This window comes from Populus alba, chromosome 15, assembly GCF_005239225.2.
Source record: "Populus alba chromosome 15, ASM523922v2, whole genome shotgun sequence".
Taxonomy (NCBI): Eukaryota; Viridiplantae; Streptophyta; class Magnoliopsida; order Malpighiales; family Salicaceae; genus Populus; species Populus alba.
This window is the reverse complement of record NC_133298.1, coordinates 15,431,263-15,453,375: the sequence shown is the minus strand read 5'-3', so window position 1 is coordinate 15,453,375 and position 22,113 is coordinate 15,431,263. Positions and strand designations below refer to the sequence as shown.

Genomic DNA, 22,113 nt, shown 5'->3' with positions numbered 1-22,113 from the left:
GTACTTCAAATAATTTTCAAGGACATCATGTGAGTTATTAAACAAATTTTCTTGTGATGTTACTATTTATTCTGAACCTTCTGATACATATAAGATAGTTTGTATTTGCAGGAAGCTGAGAGGAATAATAATGGAAAAGCTGCGCATTCAGCATGGAGGAATTATGACGACTTCAATGAATATTTTTGGTTTGCTGTTTAGGATTTTTATGATTGCTTGCTCAGTAAGGAGTTTGAATCATCTTTCATTCTCATTTGCAATTTATATGCAGGTCCCCTGCTTGCTTTGAGTTGAGCTGGCCAATGAAAGAACATTCCTCATTCTTGTTGAAGCCTAAAAAGTCAAAAAGGGTAGGTTGTTAGGATGATATTTTCCCATGAGTTACCCAAATTTTGTATCCCATTTATTATCGTATGTTGAAACTGAAACCACATAAATGCAATTTTTTCTTGACATGCCTAAATATTTAAAGGATGATATTGACATTGAATTTAAGTTTCATTTGAACTTGTGTTGTTTGATACGATGACCTCATAATAACTCTAGCCATAATTTTAGTGTCCTTGGAGCGTGGTTGTGAAAAGTTTTTTGTACATACATGGAAGGTAGATTAAAACTTACTTTTTAATGATTTTTTGATGGGATTGATGTTCTTCACCTAGAGATGACTTTGATGTTGAATGATTGTAGAGGAGTACGAGTTTGTATAGGAGTTGAATTTTCCATTCATCAATTTATGATCAAGTTGGAGTTATGTTAGGAATTTGTAATGTTAGTGGTTCTGTTTAAGGTCTTATACCTTCTCTATGAACCTGTGAATTTTGATAGTTCTGCATTCCTGGTGGTGGCATTCCCTTGCTTGTTTGGAAATAGTCTCCCATGTTTTTTCTTTTGCTGTTTCCCTTTTCACCCGTTGTCAAATAGTCCACCTCCATTTTCTATCTTGATGACCATGTTTGTTAGTAGAAATAGCCAAGTCTATCATAGTTTTGGTGCTAAATGTGAAAATTATTTGTTATAATTTTTGGAGCAAAGGTCACAATGCAGTTCTGGAACCATGATTTTACCATGAAGCTCGTGATTTTTTTTCTCCCTCCGTTTCCCCTTAGATTTCTTTTCTATTAGGAATTGGAAAATTTTCTCTATATTTCTAATCAACGATTGTTGCATGATGGTTTTTGTTGCCACTCACTATTCCCATGTTTCAAACAAGTTGCGCATGTATGTTCTGTTGAACAGTCTATGTATTTTTTTTCCTTTGCTCTGTAGTGCTTTCAGTTATGTTTTGTCTAGATTTGCTATGCATTGGGAGCTATGACCTGCTCAGCATATTATCTCAAGCTTTGAGATTAGTTCTTGCAGTAGCTGTGGATGTTTTGACCTCCTGATGGAGGCATTGGAGTGTTTTTGTTGAACATCTGTCCTGACCTGTTTTGATTCATGCATGCTAAGGGTTTTGTAATTTGTGTTACACCTGGAATATGGGTTACCTAGTACCTTTTCTAGAATCATTGTCAAGCACCAGTTTAGGCATGCGAGCGAAGTCAAGTTTCTGGATTAGCTAATATTTGCAGCTGTTGTCATTTCTACACTGGAGTCTTCTATTCATATCTGACATTTATGTTTATTGTTTTAAGCAATTTGCAAATAACAAATAGCTACATTTTATATCTATTGAATTGTTAATACAATTTTACTGTTTTCGGAATTTTGCCTTGTGGGGAATGCGGGTTATTTCACTTCGAGCTCGTGGAAAATGGTTGTATCTAATATTTCAACTCTTTTCACATTTTTTTTTTCATTTCACAAATTGACAGACTGGTAAAAGCACTTTTGTTGAGCATCGCACATTTCTTCACATATATCGAAGTTTCCATCGGCTCTGGATCTTTTTAGCTCTGATGTTCCAGGTCTAATGTTCCTTTAAATTTCAGGATCTTATTTTTTTCTTGGATCTACGATGTTTTTGTTTTTTTTAAAAAAACTAAATTTGTGCTCTTTTCCATGCTGACCACAGGCTTTGGCAATTATAGCCTTCAACCATGGAGATATGAGTTTAGATACCTTTAAAGAAATGCTCAGCGTTGGGCCCTCATTTGCCATCATGAACTTCATAGAGAGTATGCTTTCTCTAAAGGTTTTGGAATTAGCATATTAGATGAAATACCTGGATAAATCTTTCCAGTACTCATTTTTTCCTTCTTTGTTTGTTGGTCACTTGCTGCATATGCAGGTTGTTTAGATGTGCTGCTTATGTTTGGTGCCTACTCCACAGCGAGAGGCATGGCTATCTCAAGACTGGTTATTAGGTTTTTCTGGTGTGGCTTGAGCTCGGTGTTCGTAACATACTTATATGTGTGAGTAGTTGATCACGTTTACTAAGGCATGTTTTCACATGCATTGTCCTTGTGTTCATGAGTTATATAAAGTATCTGTTTATTGCAGGAAGGTTCTGGAGGAAAAAAATCAACGGAACTCGGATTCGTTCCATTTCCGTATATATATACTTGTTCTCGGTGTTTATGCAGCTTTGCGATTTTTCCTTGCCCTGATGCTAAAGTTTCCAGCTTGTCATGCTCTGTCTGATATGTCTGATCAATCATTCTTCCAATTTTTCAAGTGGATTTATCAGGTAAGCTCCATTCAATCTCTTTTGCTAACATTTGCTATAAAATGTTTGGTAATGTATCAGATGACCTATACTTGTGAAATAAATTTGGTTCAGGAAAGATACTATGTTGGTCGTGGTCTTTTTGAGAAGATGAGTGATTACTGCAGGTTTGTTTTCATGATACTAAATAGTTTTTAGTAACAAATAATATGGCATTGCACTCCTCTTCCTACATTTCACTATAGATGTAATGCTTTCATGTTATGTGTTCTCTTATTTCCTATCAATTTCTGTTTTTGTTTTTGCTTGTGAACAAGTTTATTTGCAGAGATAAACTTCATTTGTTTTTGTCTGGATTCTATATTTAAAATAATTTTTTGTTGCCTTAATCAATTTTTTGAGCTTCTTTGCATTTAGAGATATGCGTCCATTTTCTCAATATGCATTTTTGTGGTGCATGGATGGCCTGGGATGTGCTAGTTAGATTTCATATGAATGGAGTTCAAAATATGAAATGCTTAATTTTTCAGTTCATATATGCTTGTCAGATTCTATGTTTATGGAGACTTGGTTCAATAAGTTCATGTCCTACAATATTTATATATTATGTTTCATCTCAATAACTGTCTTTTTTCATAGGTAGTGATATAAGTCCCCAGTTAACTTTCAAAGGTTTACATTAGTGACCGTGATTCAAAAGAATTAGTTGATATGTCATATGCTATTTGCTTCTTGATCTTGCTTCACTTAATGTTTGTTTGTTTTCCCCCCACAACTGCAGATATGTCCTCTATTGGTTGGTGATCTTTGCGTGCAAATTCACATTTGCTTACTTTCTCCAGGCAAGCTATCATGTCTTGATCTCGCATCTGTTAATTATGCATATGATTACTATTTGGGGATTTGCTCTTAAACAGGAGAGACTTTACACATCAGAATATCATTTTCTTGTAATTTTTAATCCTGTGCAGATTAGACCCCTTGTCAAACCAACCAATACCATCAGGGCACTTCCATCTTTACCGTACTCATGGCATGATTTGATCTCAAAGAGTGAGTTTCCTATCATCCTCACTTTCATGAATTCTGTCTTCTACCATGGTGTTTAGTAGGACTACATAAATCAATGCTAACCATTTGTATAACTTTCTGGTAGCATGTGATGAACTTCTAGGTCAGAAAAATTCAACTGATGAAAAACCACAGAAGCTACCATTTTAATTTTGGTGAACGACCTTTATAAACATTAAAGCAGCAGAGTTTGTCATAGCAATCTCCATTTGTTTCCCTGTGAGGGGTCTTTTTTTAGGGTCTTGAAGCAAGCAGAGTGTGTCATAGCAATCTCCATTTGTTTCCCTGTGAGGGGTCTTTTGTTAGGGTCTTGAAGCAAGCATACTCTCATTCTGGGATGCTGTTTTCTTATTGGCAACTAAGAAACACATTGTTACGTGAATTCTTGCTATAATTTAAAAATCTGCTAATATTTACTTTGCTCTTCTGTGCACTTCATTTTCTAATAAAACTAAACCTGTTGTTCACGTTTCTTTACTGGATGGCTATTGACTCAAACTGTGTTTGGTATAAATTACTGATTCTCATCATTATTGCAGATAATAACAATGTCTTGACCATAGCTAGCCTTTGGGCTCCTGTTGTGGCGGTGAGTAGTTTCTATTTGTTTATCTCCATGCGTAAAATGAAATTTGGAATGGGATGGCTTACTGAATGCAATAGAAGCAGGTTTTTTTATAATTTGTTGAACCTGTTTCTGAAAAATCAAAATCAATGGAAGTTCCTTGAAGTGAAGATTTTTTGGTTAATAATAAATTCCATTCTCCTTAACAAAGATGCTGTTTTTGGCCTTTTCTCAGTTCTGAAACTTTATCCTTTGCATCATATTGAAAGTAGAATCTTATCAATTTAAGAATACTATTTGTGCTCTAATTTATGACTTGCAAATCTTCATTTTCCTAATCCTTGTGTTCTCTTCTTAGATCTATATCATGGACATTCACATATGGTACACTATCTTATCAGCAGTTGTTGGGGGTGTGATGGGTGCACGAGCTCGTTTAGGCGAGGTATACAAAGTATCATGAAATGCTTATTTGAATTAATATAGTAGTTTTATTTTGAACCTTTTCATGCATGCCAGGTGCTTCCATTTTTATTTTTATTTTATTTCAAGTTCTCCTGCCATCATTATTCTTATCGTGTCCATTGCTCAATTTGGACTTATGGCAGATACGCAGTATTGAAATGGTTCATAAACGTTTTGAGAGCTTCCCAGCGGCCTTTGTCAAGAATCTTGTCTCTCCACAAGCACAAAGGTAAGTGTTTAACCATCTGTTTACAAATGGGAATGCGCAGTACTAGGGATGATGGGGTTGAAGTCATTGTCAAACTCTGGGTTTTAAATTTGAGTACTCTTGTTACCTTATAAAGTGTTGATACTCCATCAAATACTGGATAAGTGCAATCATAATCACTTCTGGTGTCAGAATGTATGTTATTTGGAATACTGAGGCAGCTGCTGAGTTGGTTTGTGTGCTGAGTTGGTTTGTTTACAAAACATGTCTATTCATAAAATTTGTAGCTCATCGCTTTTCTAGCATGGATGACAAATAGGTTTTGCGAGCACTGCTTAAATTTGTTAAGCACCATGGATTGAAGCGTGCAGTTTTGACAGTTCATTGTAGAACTTGATATGTTTTAGAGTATTTTCTGTCTTGCTATCTCATGATTACAGAATACTAAAAGCTTCACTTTTCAATGACCTCTGTACTTGTTGATAAAAGAAAAAAATCCCTCATGGGTTTTGGTCTACACTCTACTATTTTCTCTACTCTCTTCAGTAATGTTTTGGTTGATGTGTGCTGCAGGATGCTGCCCAACAGACATGCATCTCAAGTGAGTGATTTTTTTCGTTTTCCCCTTCTAAGCCATTGTTTCTGGAAGTATTCTTATGTAACCACTTATTCTCTGGTATTTTTGGGTTGACCTGGAAAGACTGCAACCATAGAGCATTTAGGGAGGGGGGATTTGCAAATAGAGTATCTGTATCAGATAATTAGTTTAGAATGTCGCATTCTTCTGTAGGGGGAATCGTCAGGAAATATAGGAGCTATAGGGAATGCTAATTTTTTTTATCATTTATATAGTTCTTTGTAAGTGGGTGGCATCCCTTTGGCGTGCCCTTTTTATTTGCTGTTTGCATAACAACATTAGGTAATGGGTGCACTTCTTTGAAACACAATTTTTCTATCTCATAAACAGTTGAGGCTAATGGGTGAAATGTTCATATTGAAATTTAAAAAGGAAGCTTGTGTCTTCATAGAACTAACTTTCATGTGGGGAGTTAACCTCCTGTGCTTGGAGGCATAATACCCTATGTAGTTTGTGTTCTCTTCTGCATGATCTAAATGTTTGTTGTATGAATTTGTATGGTTTGTATAGGAAGCTCAGGATATGAACAAAGCATATGCTGCACTGTTTGCTCCTTTCTGGAATGAGATAATCAAAAGCTTACGCGAGGAAGATTATATCAGCAATAGGTAGATCATGGGGACATACTTGTTATCATTCCATAAATTTATTTGTGTTTGCTGTTCTGCAATCAAAATTTGCTTCATGGTTGTTTTGCTTCCAGGGAGATGGACTTGCTTTCTATTCCGAGCAACACAGGAAGTCTAAGATTAGTTCAATGGCCACTGTTTCTTCTTAGCAGCAAGGTGCATCTTATCTTATTACCTTTTAACATCCTGCAGAATACTTTTACCTTTAACAAATGAATTCCAGTATCATACCAAGCTAGGTCTTATACTTGTATGCTTTTCCAGATTTTATTGGCAGTAGATTTGGCTTTGGACTGCAAAGATACACAAGCGGATCTTTGGAATAGAATTTCTAAGGATGAATACATGGCATATGCAGTTCAGGAATGCTACTACAGTGTTGAAAAAATCTTGCATTCCCTGGTTGATGGTGAAGGAAGACTCTGGTATGAATGGCTTTTCTATGAATGGGGCTTTTGTATCCCATGTTTTGGGGGTGTGCTGCTGTTCATTTGTTTTTTTATTTTGTTTTATGCTTCCTGTATCTGATAGGGTTGAAAGGATCTTTCGTGAGATCAACAACAGTATATTGGAGGGATCACTTGTCATAACTTTACGTCTTGAGAAGCTTCCTCATGTGTTGTCAAGATTTATTGCACTGTTTGGACTTCTGGTATGTGTTTTTAGATTATACTTGCTGTTTCTATTCAGAATTAATATTGTTGGTTTTTGAATATAGCTTCAAATAGACAGTATAAGCATTTTGGTTTCTTATCTAAAGAATAATGTACAGACTAGACTTGATCTATACATCCATCAAAGAGGGGAGAAATGGTCTTGTCCCTCAAATCCTATTTTATCCTATACAAAAGCTGTACTGCCTGTAATCATCCAACTTCTTCACAGTCAAACCTGCCATTATGTGCAAGAAACTCATGGCTTCCTATGCTAGCTTTTAAAAATTTATAGCCTGTGGACATTGTATACCATTTCATGATTTTCCTTGCCAATAAAGCATTATTGATTCATTAGAATTATATTTTTTTCTTTTTTTTTCATTGAAGTTAAATAGTTAAAATCTATCAAAGCTGTCTACTAGTTAAAAAAGCTGGAGTAATATATTATAGACAATAATAAATGCAATTTCTGATGGATTTAGGCTATTTTAAATTGTACATTTCGATTTGAGATGCAACTACTTTACATGTTGGACTGGTAGGCATATGTTATTCTCATATTCTTACTTATATAATGTTATTTCATCGGGGGTGACTACATTAGTTCAGACAAGTTAAGGGGGTGATGCTACACAAACTGTCTCTAATGTTAGAGAATAATATAAATCATATCTTGGGACCTCATCTAACAGCTTAAGCTATTAGGTTGAGATGGTTATTTGACATGATATCAAAGCCTTGATGACCAAGCGGTCACGAGTTTGAATCTCATCATCCTCATTTATTTGATAATGCTGACCTGTGCAAGTTTCAAGCCCAAAGGGCCTTCACTTGAAGGGATGTGTTAGAGAATAATATAAATCATATCTTGGGACCTTACCTAATAGCTTAAGCTATTAGGTTGAGATGGTTCTTTGACATCTAATATGATATTATTGTTTTTAATTGCTTTAAATTGGAAATTTAATTTGAAAATAGGGTAGCTTAAAAACACAATACTGTTATTTATATGCTTTTGTGGTTTAATATGAATGCTATCTTTTCTTTAAGGTAGTATAATCTTTTGTGATCATATAATATAATTGAGACTGCTTTACCTTAAGGTACTGTATTCCCAATTATGCTAGTTACAATTGCTGGCGTTATTCTATGCTAATCTCTGCTTTGGTCATGCCATCTGTTTTTTTATTTTTGTTTCTTTTGTGGTTCAGACAAGAGCATCAGTGATTATGCTATAAAATTTGAATTTTTTGTGTTGCTTATTTTAGATATTTGGCATATTTGGTTAGAATGTTTGGCTGTCTAAAGAACCAAATCAAACGGACTATCTTCTTGTTTAATCTTTGCTCATTACAATATATGAGAATATTATCACCTGGCGAGCCAAAAAAGTTCCAGCTCAATTCAGGCTTGTTGGTCTCACCAGCAGCTCCTGAGGGCAGCTCAGCTGCTTTTCCCATAGAAGGCTGAGTGTTAAAACTATGGTTTTACCATCATCAACACTGACAAGTGTAGTATGTTTTGCTATATAGATAATCATCTGGAACATTCAAGACAGGGAAAAGCTTGTCCTCTTGTGACTACCTGCTAGTTAATGCTGACTTTCTTGTGTGCCATTTTCCTCCTGGTTCAAACCAATGGGGATTCAAGTGATTCCATTTTAACTAAGTCTCTACATGAAATGAGACCATGTCACTCATAAACAATTGGCATATTTCTGACCACAGAAACTAGTAAATGCTAACAGCATGATATTGATGTGTCGCATATAATGGGCTTATGTTCCCAGAGCTGAGCCATGTGACACTGTACTTAGCTCGCCACAAGTTCGTTTAATGGACTTTTGACATTGGTTCTGGTTTGGCTGGATGACAGTAATGAACGAACCAGGCCCAGCTTTTGACCAACTAAAAGGCCTGAGCTGGTGGTGAAAAATCTGAATTCATTTGTATCTGGATTCTGGATTAAGTTTGAAACTCCAAGACTAATGATTTTCTATGCATTGAATATTAAATGCCACAATTATTATGTTTACACATTCACAAAACTTCTACCTTTAGCTTCACCATGGTCATGGATAAATTACCCTGGCTTGGGTCCATAAGTGTCAACCTGCTAGATCATCTGTAGTTTAGGAAGTAGATTGGGCAGGAAGCAGACACGAATAACAGAAATAAATAGTATTTTAGAAAGTAGTACATGTTACTTTTTACTTGCCTTTTTGTGTTCCTGTTTCACAAGAATAATTCACTTGTGTCTCAGATACAAAATGAGACCCCTGTACTTGCCAATGGTGCTGCAAAGGCTGTATATGCCGTGTATGAGGCGGTTACACATGATCTGCTGTCATCGGATCTAAGGTATTTATTTATTTTGTGCAGGGGGTTTGAGCCTCACTGTTGCTTTATTATTGTATTTGAAACATGATAATTCACAATTTAGTTTTGATTAATTGCTACAGAGAGCAACTTGATACATGGAACATTTTAGCTAGAGCAAGAAATGAAAGACGCCTGTTCTCCAGGATAGAGTGGCCAAAGGATCCAGAAATTGTAAGCACCTGTGTGTAAAAATCTGGTTTTGTTCTTAGTTTATTGTGCTGGTTGCATTTACATGGGTATTTGTTTTTTATCTTCCTTGTCACAGAAGGAGCAGGTGAAAAGGTTGCAACTTCTTCTCACCGTAAAGGACTCTGCAGCCAACATTCCTAAGAATCTTGAAGCAAGAAGAAGATTAGAGTTTTTCTCAAATTCACTATTCATGGTTATGCCGTTGGCAAAGCCAGTTTCTGAAATGACACCATTTAGGTAAATATGATCTATAGCATGTCAAATAGTATACTTTGTGCCCTACTGTAAATTGACATGTCCATTTGTTTCATGTAAAATAACTTGGTTTTGGAAATATTTTCTTGAAAAATATATTATGTCCATTGTTTGGTTAATAAAATCTACTGGAAAATAATTGTTTGGTGCTTGGTTTATATGAAAAATAAGTGTTAGAAAGATAAAGACAAGAATTAAGTAGTGGTGAGACCCATGATTTAATGACAGTGATTGTTTCATAAAATATTTTCATATCCTTGAGAACTGTAAATTGTTTTTCCTTGTTTCAAGCTTTTTTTTTTTTTTTTTTTTCTTTTGACTGTAAAATATTTTCAATGACATAGGTTTTTCAAAGTGAACCTAACAGGAGAATATTTTATGCAAGCATATTTTACATGAAACAATCATAGCCCTATTTGTCTCCTTCATGCTTATGGTTTTGATTCCTTTGCGAACAGTGTCTTCACTCCATACTACAGTGAGACTGTGCTTTATAGTTCCTCTGAGTTGCGGGTGGAAAATGAGGATGGAATATCCATTCTTTTCTATCTTCAAAAAATCTTTCCAGGTATATCTTTTTTTTGTTGTTCTACCCTGTAAAATATCTCTAAACTCCCTCTCTGTCTTGAGGAATTTTTAAACAGGACCGGAGTTGCAAAAATTAGTGTTAATGAAAATGCTAGCCCTTTAGTATATTCATTTATCTTTCCTTTATTGACAGTCATTTTCTTTATCATATTATATGATTGGCATCTGATAGTCTCCTTTGTTCATAGCTGAGAATCTTTTTTTTCCTCTAGATGAATGGGAGAATTTCTTGGAGCGGATTGGTAGAGCAGAGTCTACCGGGGATGCAGATCTTCAAGAAAGTTCTGGTGATTCCTTGGAGCTTAGGTTCTGGGCATCTTATCGTGGACAGACTCTAGCTCGGACCGGTTAGAATTCTATTTAGTATGATAGCCACATGATTCTTATTATTAATTGCATTTTGAAATTGTATAATTTCATATTATCACTTTGCCATTTTCTTAGTGTTTTGGGCATTTGGTTTTTTCTCATTATTCCGTTTTCCTTGCGATGCAGTACGTGGTATGATGTATTATAGGAGAGCTCTGATGCTGCAGAGTTATCTAGAAAGGAGGTCACTAGGAGGTGCTTAATTTTGAACAACTCTTATTGATCCATTCGATCTAAGAGTTAAGAAATAAACTCACAAAGGTCATCTTGTATTTGTAGTGGATGATTATTCTCAGACAAACTTTTCTACATCACAAGGTTTTGAGTTATCACGTGAAGCACGGGCACAAGCAGATTTGAAGTTCACTTATGTGGTCTCCTGCCAGATTTATGGGCAACAGAAGCAGAAAAAGGCTGTAGAGGCAGCTGATATTTCTCTTTTGCTGCAGCGGTATATATTCTTTTTAATTTCAATAGAATTGAATGTTCTATTTTTATCCTGTTGACCACTCTTTGCTATATAGATGTTAAATGGTTATCTTTGTTAATATCATATTTCTTTTAGGACATTTAATTACAAAGCCAAAGTATTTCATGTCACCTAGATGTGAGGGATGGGTGCTGGGTGCCTGTTGTTTGCGTGTTTGGCATCTCAATAAATTTTAATCCTGGAATGGGTATTGACCAGTGCTGCATAAAATCTCATTTACTTCTGATGGAAAGAAAGAAGATTTCTGAGTTTTTAATCTATTTTGTAAATGTGATATTCACTATTCCATATTTGTATGGACTTTTACTCTCTTGCCACCCATACTAAGAGGTTACTTGGAGAGTGAGGTGGCATCCTTACTTGTTGCACGATCTTGATCTGGGCAAGATTCCTCCTCTGCCAGCTGGCTACTCTGATGTTAATTGCATTCTCTCTTCCTGCTGTATGAGTGCATATGTTAATAGTGGATCTATATGAGATTTTACTCTGATGTAATCGGCTAAATGATTAAGTAATTCATGTTGCAAGTTTCTGTGCACATGGTTATGTATGCTATTTTTCTGAGTCAGGAATGAGGCACTGCGAGTTGCTTTCATACATGTGGAGGAGAGTGATAGTTCTGACGGACAGGTTTCCCATGAATTTTATTCGAAGCTTGTGAAAGCTGATATACATGGAAAAGATCAGGTAGGCAGTTTCTGTAGTCTTGCGAAGATCATTTTGCTAAAAGAAACTAGTAATTTTGGCATGTGCATCCACATGTATTAATAAAATTGTTAAAAAAATCTTTTGTTAATTAATTAAGTGATTAAATTAGATTTTGAGTTTGCTTTATATTCAAGTTAATTAGTTAGTTAATTAATTTTCCTTTATCTAAAAAAAATATCCATCAAGTTCGCATCTATATTGAATATGAAAATGTTATAGGATGTGGAGAAGTTATTGTTAAATTTTAAAATATTGAATTTTTTAAGTGTTAAACTGATTAATAATTTTCTTTATTTGATGACTTTTTGAGATAATTATTTCAATAACAGATTATATTTACATAATTTGGCAGTCATGGTTACATGAAGAACATCAATTGAGTCAACAATAAAAGGATCCATAATTTTATTAAGCATGTGTATTAGATTAAAATTAACTTGTCAAGTGAATGCATGGCGAAAATGCATTGGATGTTGGAATTGCTTTTGATTATGATTAAGATTAAAAAATATAATAGAGTTATAACGATATAATAGTCAAACATTTTCTAAAAATGTTTGTTGTGGTAGTCAATAAAAAATATCTTAAAAAGTTTGTGTTTTTATATATAGCCATGGATATTAGTGAGAACTTGATTAGGATCCTGTGGAAGGATTGAACAACTTCGTGGTTTTGTTTCTGCTGCTTTCACATGTGAGACCTATGGCTCTATAGTTTTAGAGGCAAGGCTCTATAGTAATGGCTTTTGTTTTTCTACCTATTTAGATCATATAAACCTGTATGGTGCAATGTTTTGTTCTACTTATTCAGTTATGACCACTTTTTGCGAATTTACATTTTGACCCAATCATTGTTATCGTACTGGCATTGGCTATGACATTGACTTTTCAAATCATTTTCTCTTTGCATTTATCTCATTGCTTTGGAAAAGAAATGGTTGTATATATAGTTTCTTCGCTTGGGCATTGCTATAAATGTGGTATTTGTGTGCCTTTTATATTTATATGTAGGAAATATATTCAATCAAACTTCCTGGAAATCCAAAGCTTGGAGAAGGGAAGCCTGAAAACCAGAACCATGCTATAATTTTCACTCGTGGAGAAGCCATTCAGACTATTGACATGAACCAGGTTACATATGCGTACATATTCATGGATGTGTGCTCTACTGCAATAATTTGTGCATGTGTTTGTATTATTTGTGTTGCTTCATTCTTAGGTTAATTTCTGGTGTTTTGCTGCATTTTGGAACTAACAATGCAACCCTATGTTTGAAGCTTTCGTTGGCTTTTATGATTGATGTTGGCTGGACAATTGGTTTTATATTTTACTTGAATCTTGAGTTTCTGAGCAATTTGCCGAGTTTCACATTGTGGTTGGATGCTCATAGTACATGGGGCTAATCATTGGATAATATCTCTGGCCACACAGAACACCAGTGCGGTGCACTGGGGTTGAAGCCAAACAGATTTTTCAATCTCTTACTGATAGTGATTAGATGCCATTATTGAGGGATGCTTTCTGCAATGGCTTTTATTTGGCCTCAAAGAGACATGCTTTGCATTGGATGACCTGTATTCTCTAGAAACCATGTGAAGTACTTGTTGGTGCTGTTTCTGGTGTCTTTCAATGTATAGATAGAATGTGCTTCTGGATGACGAGGCATTTTTGTCGCAACTCCAGCAGCATTTGTTAATGTTAAGTTTCTGGAATATTCTCGTATTGCAATCAGAATGGTGTAAGGTTGATGAGGAACAGCATATTGATGCAGAAACTTTCTTTATAATTTATATTATTATATTTCTGATATTAGGGTTAATCAAGATGCCAGTATATGTAAGGAAGCTGTGGTTGACATGGTAACCTGAACGTGTCTTTGCTATCAAAGATGATGAAATACTGATCTTTTTCATTTAAAATTACTGTGAAATATTTTATGCATATGTTGTAAACCTTAACTCTGTAGATTCTATTCCAACTGTTTCAACCGGCACTCAAACCAAATTGATCATGAAAATCTTCCTTCTTATACTTTCTAATTGTTGATGTTGTTACTGAAATAATGTATTTGACCTTTTGTCTTGTCATGATGTTTGCTCAAAAATGATATTTGGCCCTCTTCTGTGATTAGCAAGTGTATGATATTAAATTTGTATCTCATATTTGTTATAGTAAGTTCTGAAATATAAGAATAAATGGCTCAAGGAGTTTCTTAAAGTTTGTTGGTTGCTGTAGTTTGAATTTTAGTGAGAAGTACTGGATTTTACGGTGTATTAGCAGATGCTTGTTTCTTGCAAGCTTGAGTTTGTAAATGGTGCAGTACGAGTATACTTCCTATAGTATGAATTGTTTATCATGTCTATGCTTCTAATTTTTTATTTTCTTTCGTAAGAAGTTTTGGTGCCATAGGTGTGTCTTTGCATACAGTGTTTTGGGAAGAATGAAATAACTAAACCTGGTTGATATGCCCTTTTGTAGGACAACTACCTTGAAGAGGCAATGAAAATGAGAAATCTTCTTGAGGAATTTCGAGCAAATCATGGCATTCGACCTCCCACCATCCTTGGTGTAAGGGAAAATGTTTTCACTGGAAGGTTGGTCTACTTTTCCTCGAAATAATGGCTACCTGATTTTTTTATCTTTGCTCTGACAGTTTTCTTAATCATTGTTTTTGGGTGTATTTATGCAGTGTTTCATCGTTAGCCTGGTTCATGTCCAATCAAGAAACAAGCTTTGTAACATTGGGCCAACGTGTGTTAGCATATCCACTCAAGTGAGCAGTCTCTAACTTGTTTCAGCCCTATAAAGTGCGCGAGTGAGATTAAAGAAAATGTTGTCCACAATGAATTCTTCTACTAAGACCATTAGCTGTGACCAATTCAAGACAATAATCTATCATTAAAACCATTTCTTAATTAGCTGCTTGGTTTCCATAGACTAGGTGTGCGGTATGTTATAATTTGATTTGTATTCACTTTGCATCCTAATTTTTGTGTAGCATGAATTACAATGCAGATACGCAACATGTTAAACTATTAGTTCCTATAGCTATGCAAAACTTGGTGCAATAACATACGATTTGTAGTCATTTTGTCTGTTTCTTTATATTACTAATCAAATCTGTTTCATTAGCCATATCCTAATATATTTCAGAGTAAACAGATATGTATACTTCTGTCCTTCATTTGTAACAAATCTCCTATGTGAAGGCATTGAATTAAGGAATTGATTTGTTTTTTTCAAATAAGTGAACATATACCAAGCCAAGTCTATACGTCCTTAAGGGCTTTTAGATTGGAAAAAGTAGTGTTCTTTTTTCAAATAAGTGTTTTTTTATGATGATTGTAAATATATTTTCATTTATTTTGTAGCTTGTGTTGATGCACAGATGGTTTGTATTCAGATGTGTGGCTTCGTATCATCTTTATGTCTTGCATGTGCACTAAAGGAAGATTTATATAATAATGTTTTACTCTTAAAGGATTGCCTGCAAACTTTTTATGATTTTGATTTTTGGTTGAAAAAAATATCTTGCAGGGTCCGCATGCACTATGGCCATCCAGATGTATTTGACCGTGTTTTTCATATAACTCGAGGTGGCATCAGTAAGGCATCACGTGTGATCAATATTAGTGAAGATATATTTGCAGGTATATTATTAATGAAATAGTGGAAATCATTCATCGTTTATGCAAAATAAATGGATTTTTTCAGAAGCTATTAATTATTGAGTGTTGTCTGGGCAAAGATATGATCAGTCTCTTGCTCTTGAAGTAATTCTTTTGACAATCTTAAAAAAATGGTTAAGCAAATAGGGAGTTGCATTTGACTTAAACTAAATCTGAATTTCTATTTGGTTAGGTGGTGTTTCCCTTGTTAAACTTCTGGTCTAGCCTGTTAAATCCCATGATTCTTGGTTAGATCATGTGTGTTTTGGAGGATAGACTAGTACCTTTCAATCTTGTAGTTTTAGTAAATCACTGATTCTACCCTCTAGTATCCTAATAGAGCTGGAATCTCTCATTATTAAACTAATACTCATTGTCTGATGCCCTGCCCAAATGCAAATTTACATGCATTTTGGACATTTATGGCCTGCATTATATTTCTAGTGAACTAGTGGTTGCTTAGCAATGTGGAGCACATTGCATGATGAATGCCCAATCTCCAGTCTTACCCACCCTTTAGCTGACCCCAACTGGTTTGGAATTGAGGCTTCGTTGCTGTTGTTGTTACCTATGTTGGATATGAATATTTGGTCAATCAATCAAAGGAAAAGTGTTGGTTTTGATTAGAAGGTGCAACATATTTGAATGATTTAGTCAATCTTGCTGTTTGTTGATACCTGAGATATGTCTCTTGAATGTTTTATTTGCTGGGGCAGAAGGCTTTTAAGTTGATATTTTGTGATACAACAAGCTTATTATAATGCAGCATTTTTGTCAAATATTGGATGGCTGATCATGTTGGCTTACTGAGTTTTAACAAGCTCAAATGATTTTATGTCAACTGATTTTCATGTAACTAAAACGAGAATTGCTCCAGGGTTTAACACCACATTGAGGCAAGGAAATATTACTCACCATGAATATATTCAGGTTCGATGCTCTTGTCTATTTCATTTTAGTTTATATTGGGAAGAAAATAAATATTCTATGTTATTTGATATCCCTCTCCATGTAGGTTGGAAAGGGCAGAGATGTTGGGTTAAACCAGATTGCCCTTTTTGAAGGGAAAGTGGCAGGAGGAAATGGCGAGCAAGTTCTAAGCAGGGATGTGTACAGGCTTGGGCAACTATTTGATTTCTTCAGAATGCTTTCTTTCTACTTTACAACTGTTGGGTACTATGTGTGCACTATGGTATGTCTGTTTCTATTATCAGTTTTATCACTTAAAACAATTTTGAATCAGGTAGCTAATCTTTTGGTTTATCTGACAAGGAATGTATCTTTGATTCAGATGACAGTCCTCACAGTATATGTATTCTTGTATGGAAGGGCTTACCTGGTAATCTACCAAACTTCGTTTTTGCTGTCTTGGTTTGACCAACTTTTAGTCTCTGCAAATTTATTTTATTTAATCTTAATTTAAACCTCAACTACTTCAATAGAGTGGTTAGAAATTATAATTTGTTCTAAAAGGGATCTATTGTATCTGCAAGCTCTGAAACTTTTTGGTTGTTTCAAATGGCCTTGTATGACCAGTTGCGAGCTTGGTGATTATGATTTCAAGTTTTGTTCTACTTCATTTTTCTCAGAGCCTTGGAACATTACCATTATCTGGGAATTTCAGAGTATTGGTGTGTTGGCAGGGCTATTCCTTATCTGTTGGACATTTAACTGGCAATCTGTTATAAGATGAGTAGTGGAATATTCAATTTTGCTGTCCACAATGATTGATGTTTCTTGTTAGAATTTTGGGCATCATTAGAAGAATGCTTGTAAGCTATGCTACAAATGAAAAGAAGAAACTTGAAGTCTGAACATAGAAGTTCGTTTTTTTACTTTCTGAATATAGCGCTCTTAAAATACTGGAAACATCTTGTGGCTATGCTCATAATTGGAAAGGGCCCCATGTTATAACCACCCCCACCTAACCCCAAGAAAATGGACTTGGATTTTGATTCTATTCCAGGAAAAAGTAGTGATTTGTAAGTTAATTCATTCTGAAAAACTTCAATATCAGGCAGATTGCATCATATTAGTTTTTTAAAAGGTTGGCTGCATCTTGTTAGATTTTTAAGAGTTTTGCATCAATATATCTCTTTAGGAAAGGGTCCCATGTTATAACCACCCCCACCTAACCCCAAGAAAATGGACTTGGATTTTGATTCTGTTCCGGGAAAAAGAAGTCGATTTGTAAGTTATTCATTCTGAAAAACTTCAATATCGGGTAGATTGCATCATATTAGATTTTTAAAAGGTTGGCTGCATCTTGTTAGATTTTTAAGAGTTTGGTTACATTGCATTTACAAGTGCTGTTAGATTTTTAAGAGTTTTGCATCAATATATCTCTTTAGGATACCAGGCTTTTCATTGTGAAATGGGATTATAAATTTCTCACTTTGTTTCGAGGATCTTTGTGATTCTTCTCATCCTGTGGGTATACTCTATGATGTTTCCAAGACAACTACTGGATCTGGGCCTCTTCTTATATTGCCTGTCGAATTACTTTTCATATGTACTTGGTCATTTGTGCACGACTTTAATAAGCCTATTCTCTCATTTAGACAAGGACATATTTTTATTGCGTCAACTCTTTCAGGCTTTCTCTGGACTTGATAATGCTATATCAGTTAGTGCAAAGAAGATGGGAAATACAGCTCTGGATACTGCTCTTAATGCACAGTTCTTGGTCCAGATTGGAGTTTTTACTGCAATCCCCATGATAATGGGTTTTATACTTGAACTTGGATTGCTTAAGGTTAGTCCATTTAATTTCCTTCAGTACAGTGTGTTTATTAATTTGTCTTGGCATTTCGCTTCTTTTGTACTACAAAATTGTCAGGTCACTTAACCTAGTTAACAGCATTTCTTTTTGTGTTTGTAGTGGTTGGGAATATTTTAGCTGAGGCTCTACACCCCATTTTCCTTTTTTGTAGTTCTTATTTTATGCACTAGGATTTATTCTGGAGACGTTATTTAATTTAATGTTGTTACTCCAATGCAATAGTTCCTGTTGGTAATTTTATTTTTGTCTGGTGTTCCAGGCTGTTTTCAGCTTTATTACAATGCAACTTCAGTTGTGTTCAGTCTTCTTCACGTTTTCATTGGGCACTAGAACTCATTATTTTGGACGCACTATCCTCCATGGAGGTGCAAAAGTATGTCTCTTTCTCTCTTTTCACACACACACCTCTACCTGCATACTTGGAAATTGATTTTTATGCATCTTAAATTTTGCTAACAGTACAGAGCAACTGGTAGAGGTTTTGTGGTGCGTCACATCAAGTTTGCTGAAAATTACAGGCTCTACTCAAGAAGTCATTTTGTTAAAGCGTGAGTATATTTACATGAATGATTTCTTGTTATTTTCGTTTTCTAATGGCACCTGCCATCCTGAGTCAAGGTGGGGTTGGGAAGAATTAGGTTGATTTTTGTCTATGTTAAAAGTTGTCTCTTTTTGTTACAAAACATTCATCCTTTTCTTTCAGGCTCGAAGTTGCCCTGCTTCTCATAGTTTACATAGCATATGGGTACACAGATGGAGGTGCTGTGTCATTTGTTTTGTTGACACTTAGCAGTTGGTTTCTTGTCATCTCATGGCTATTTGCTCCTTACATATTTAATCCCTCTGGTTTTGAGTGGCAAAAGTAAGCCTCATGTTCTTATTTATTTGCCTTCATGTCATACAGTTTTAGAGCTATTATGTTTTTGTAAGAACTAAGCTGTCTGCTAATTACCATGATGTTGGCAAACAGGACTGTTGATGATTTTGAAGATTGGACTAGCTGGCTTTTATATAAAGGTGGTGTAGGGGTGAAGGGAGATAATAGCTGGGAATCATGGTGGGAAGAAGAACAGGTGGTGTTAAAGTTTCTATACATTGTTCTCTGTATTTAAATGTGTTCATTTTGGTGCTTTGTACCTTTCATTTTCTAATGTTTATTACTTTTTAAGTCGGTTTCTTTCTTCTCCAGGCGCATATCCAAACTTTGAGAGGTCGTATATTGGAAACAATATTAAGCTTGAGATTCCTCATTTTTCAATATGGCATCGTATACAAGCTCCATCTCACAGGAAAGGATAGATCTATTGCGGTATATTTCTTATCTTTTGTTCTGATATGAGTTTGTTATCTTGTTTCTCTTGTATGTTCTTTAGAAACAATGATTAATAGCCCTTTGTTTTGATCAGGAAGAAACATTTTTTCCTTGCATGGCCTTTTTTTTCTCCCCGCCAATTTATTGCTGAGGATGTTTGTTGAAGATGGATGTTAAAGTTTGAATAATGCAATTTGAACTGTAATAGATTAAAGGCTGAAAGTACTATTTGATTACTAGTATGCCTTGTTGCTTCTTGATCTTGACAGTTGGTTTTGTTGTCTAGATTTATGGCTTCTCTTGGGTCGTATTGGTTTGCCTTGTCTTGATATTTAAGGTCTGTATCCTTTTATGTTCATCTATTATTCCTTTATTTATGTAGCTATATTTGAGTATGTGTTATACTCATGTTTGTATGTGTTCATTGTCTTATAACCATGAAGGTCTTCACCTATAGCCCAAAAAGATCTACCAGTTTCCAGCTATTGATGCGCTTCATGCAAGGAATCGCGTCCTTAGGACTTGTTGCAGCTCTTTGCCTTACTGTTGCCTTCACTGATTTGTCAATTCCTGATCTTTTTGCGAGCTTTCTTGCATTTATTGCCACTGGATGGACTATCCTATCTGTAAGTTGAAAAGGCTTGTGTTCTGTTTTCCGCATAGAACCACATCAACAGCAATGTTTGAAATGAAAATTCATGTGATGAATATTCCTGCATAAATCTGACATGAAGGGTCTTATTCTGTAGTAGGAATTAGGAAAAAACTGGCTTTCCTGTTTGAGAGCGAGCTGTAAACAAATTTCTAGGATATGTGCCTGTGTTTTGGCTTTAAGTCCAAGCAGTAATAGTGGTTACTTGTGAAAGTAACTCCATGATAAGTATGTGATGACACCAGGCATTTTATTAGGCACATCCTCTCAGAAAAACTAAAAAGAAAAAGAAAATAAAAAAGAGCAGAGCGGAAAGAAAAAAAAGCTTGCTGGGGAGGCAAGAAGGATGTGTTGTTTCATTTAGCAGCTTTCTTCTGCTGCTTTTTTATTACACGTGCATTGGAGAGAGGTTTGGTAGAGTACATGCACTTTAATGGTCTAAACTCAAAACTGCTGCTTTTATGAAGTCCTGACCTGCATATTCTCATCAATGTCCTTACCATTCTTATTTTCACTGACTGCAAATCCCGTTTTGATTCTGCTGAAACAGATTGCTATCGCGTGGAAACGGATAGTTTGGAGTTTAGGCTTGTGGGATTCAGTGCGTGAGTTTGCCAGGATGTATGATGCTGGGATGGGCGTGTTAATTTTTGTTCCAATTGCATTTTTATCATGGTTTCCATTCGTTTCTACCTTCCAGTCTCGCCTGCTCTTCAACCAAGCATTCAGCCGTGGGCTGGAGATCTCACTCATCCTTGCCGGAAACAAAGCTAACGTCGAGATCTGATTCTTTACTGTCCTGGATGGCTGGTGTGGCCCTGTAGAGATTGTAGATCGTAGATGAGTAATCTTTTGTATGATATCGCTCTCCTCATAAATTATTAGGATTTAAATTGACTGTACATGATGTTTGTGAAAGATGTATCTGTATTCTGTACAAGAGAGCACATCTTTTTCCACTGATATTCCTCCACTTCTGATCGCTGCAGGTGTAGTTTTGTGTCGAATTGTTTGTAATTTTCTCAGGAGACTTTCAAGATCAGTATACTGAGCCTGTGGTTATCGGTTAGTCCAATTACATTGCTTCCTGGATTTCCAGCTCTTCCGCCGCTGCAGCTCTAATTTCTTCGTCGGCCCTCTTACTGGTGTGAATCATAACTGTCCGTCACTCAAACCAGTTAACCACTTGAGAAAACAGAAAAAAAAGTAGTTGCCTTGTACAATCTCGTCTTGCAAGAGAGCCGTCCATGCATGCATGTTATTTTCAGCTGAGCTCGGCTTCCCTTTCCCTTTTTTCCTACGTCTCTCTCTTTGGGATGTTGCCCGTTTCTGGCAATGAAAAAACTTATTGTGCTGTGCAACTTCTAGCAATGAAAAAAGCTAACTTCTCCACTGATAAAATTGATAAAAACGAGGATGCCCTTGACTATAGGTATTGTAACCTTAAATTCTTGTAAATTTTCAAGCACATGATTCATTGTTCTCACAAACGTCTTAAAAACCTTGTATAAATCCTGGATTTCTCCTTATTTTCATAAACTTGAATAGTTAGTTGTTAAGCTGTGCACGTGATTATTCTAAATATTTTGATGGTAATGCTCCTATGATCCACCCACTTCAATTCATGATTGCATCTGAGAAATATTATTCTCACTTGAAAATAGACTTCAATATCTCGAACAGATGGTATAATTAATTCTTCTAAAAACATTGAAAACATTATTCAAGTTTTGGATTTGTCCTTTGATTATTATTTTCTTATAATAGGTGTTAGAAGTTCTCCTTTCAGATTGATTGCTCTCCTCTCTTAATCATTATAAAAGAAGACAACCCTTCAAACTATAAAATAATTAGGATTTTAAAATTTGACTTAATAAA

At 35.3% G+C, this 22,113-nt stretch overlaps 1 protein-coding gene across 1 annotated transcript in view; it reads left to right on the top strand.

The window, feature by feature from the left end:
- LOC118057625 (callose synthase 10) overlaps positions 1-21,310 on the top strand; it is a 29,704-nt gene extending 8,394 nt beyond the window's left edge. Inside the window, exons 11-51 of the mRNA XM_035070260.2 lie at positions 112-188; positions 272-350; positions 1,818-1,910; positions 2,018-2,120; positions 2,234-2,357; positions 2,446-2,632; positions 2,726-2,778; positions 3,393-3,453; positions 3,583-3,664; positions 4,222-4,271; positions 4,606-4,692; positions 4,856-4,941; positions 5,494-5,521; positions 6,068-6,165; positions 6,261-6,342; positions 6,451-6,611; positions 6,718-6,838; positions 9,105-9,202; positions 9,304-9,394; positions 9,489-9,649; positions 10,126-10,235; positions 10,468-10,602; positions 10,751-10,819; positions 10,904-11,075; positions 11,684-11,801; positions 12,833-12,952; positions 14,300-14,415; positions 14,511-14,594; positions 15,359-15,471; positions 16,367-16,419; positions 16,505-16,681; positions 16,781-16,828; positions 18,086-18,244; positions 18,531-18,644; positions 18,731-18,819; positions 18,975-19,133; positions 19,242-19,344; positions 19,461-19,580; positions 19,870-19,920; positions 20,027-20,209; positions 20,786-21,310. Coding sequence (XP_034926151.1) covers positions 112-188; positions 272-350; positions 1,818-1,910; positions 2,018-2,120; positions 2,234-2,357; positions 2,446-2,632; positions 2,726-2,778; positions 3,393-3,453; positions 3,583-3,664; positions 4,222-4,271; positions 4,606-4,692; positions 4,856-4,941; positions 5,494-5,521; positions 6,068-6,165; positions 6,261-6,342; positions 6,451-6,611; positions 6,718-6,838; positions 9,105-9,202; positions 9,304-9,394; positions 9,489-9,649; positions 10,126-10,235; positions 10,468-10,602; positions 10,751-10,819; positions 10,904-11,075; positions 11,684-11,801; positions 12,833-12,952; positions 14,300-14,415; positions 14,511-14,594; positions 15,359-15,471; positions 16,367-16,419; positions 16,505-16,681; positions 16,781-16,828; positions 18,086-18,244; positions 18,531-18,644; positions 18,731-18,819; positions 18,975-19,133; positions 19,242-19,344; positions 19,461-19,580; positions 19,870-19,920; positions 20,027-20,209; positions 20,786-21,022 — 4,452 coding nt within the window. The 3' untranslated portion in view covers positions 21,023-21,310. The remainder of the gene's footprint in view (positions 1-111; positions 189-271; positions 351-1,817; positions 1,911-2,017; positions 2,121-2,233; positions 2,358-2,445; positions 2,633-2,725; positions 2,779-3,392; positions 3,454-3,582; positions 3,665-4,221; positions 4,272-4,605; positions 4,693-4,855; positions 4,942-5,493; positions 5,522-6,067; positions 6,166-6,260; positions 6,343-6,450; positions 6,612-6,717; positions 6,839-9,104; positions 9,203-9,303; positions 9,395-9,488; positions 9,650-10,125; positions 10,236-10,467; positions 10,603-10,750; positions 10,820-10,903; positions 11,076-11,683; positions 11,802-12,832; positions 12,953-14,299; positions 14,416-14,510; positions 14,595-15,358; positions 15,472-16,366; positions 16,420-16,504; positions 16,682-16,780; positions 16,829-18,085; positions 18,245-18,530; positions 18,645-18,730; positions 18,820-18,974; positions 19,134-19,241; positions 19,345-19,460; positions 19,581-19,869; positions 19,921-20,026; positions 20,210-20,785) is intronic.
- Positions 21,311-22,113: the final 803 nt, after the last annotated feature.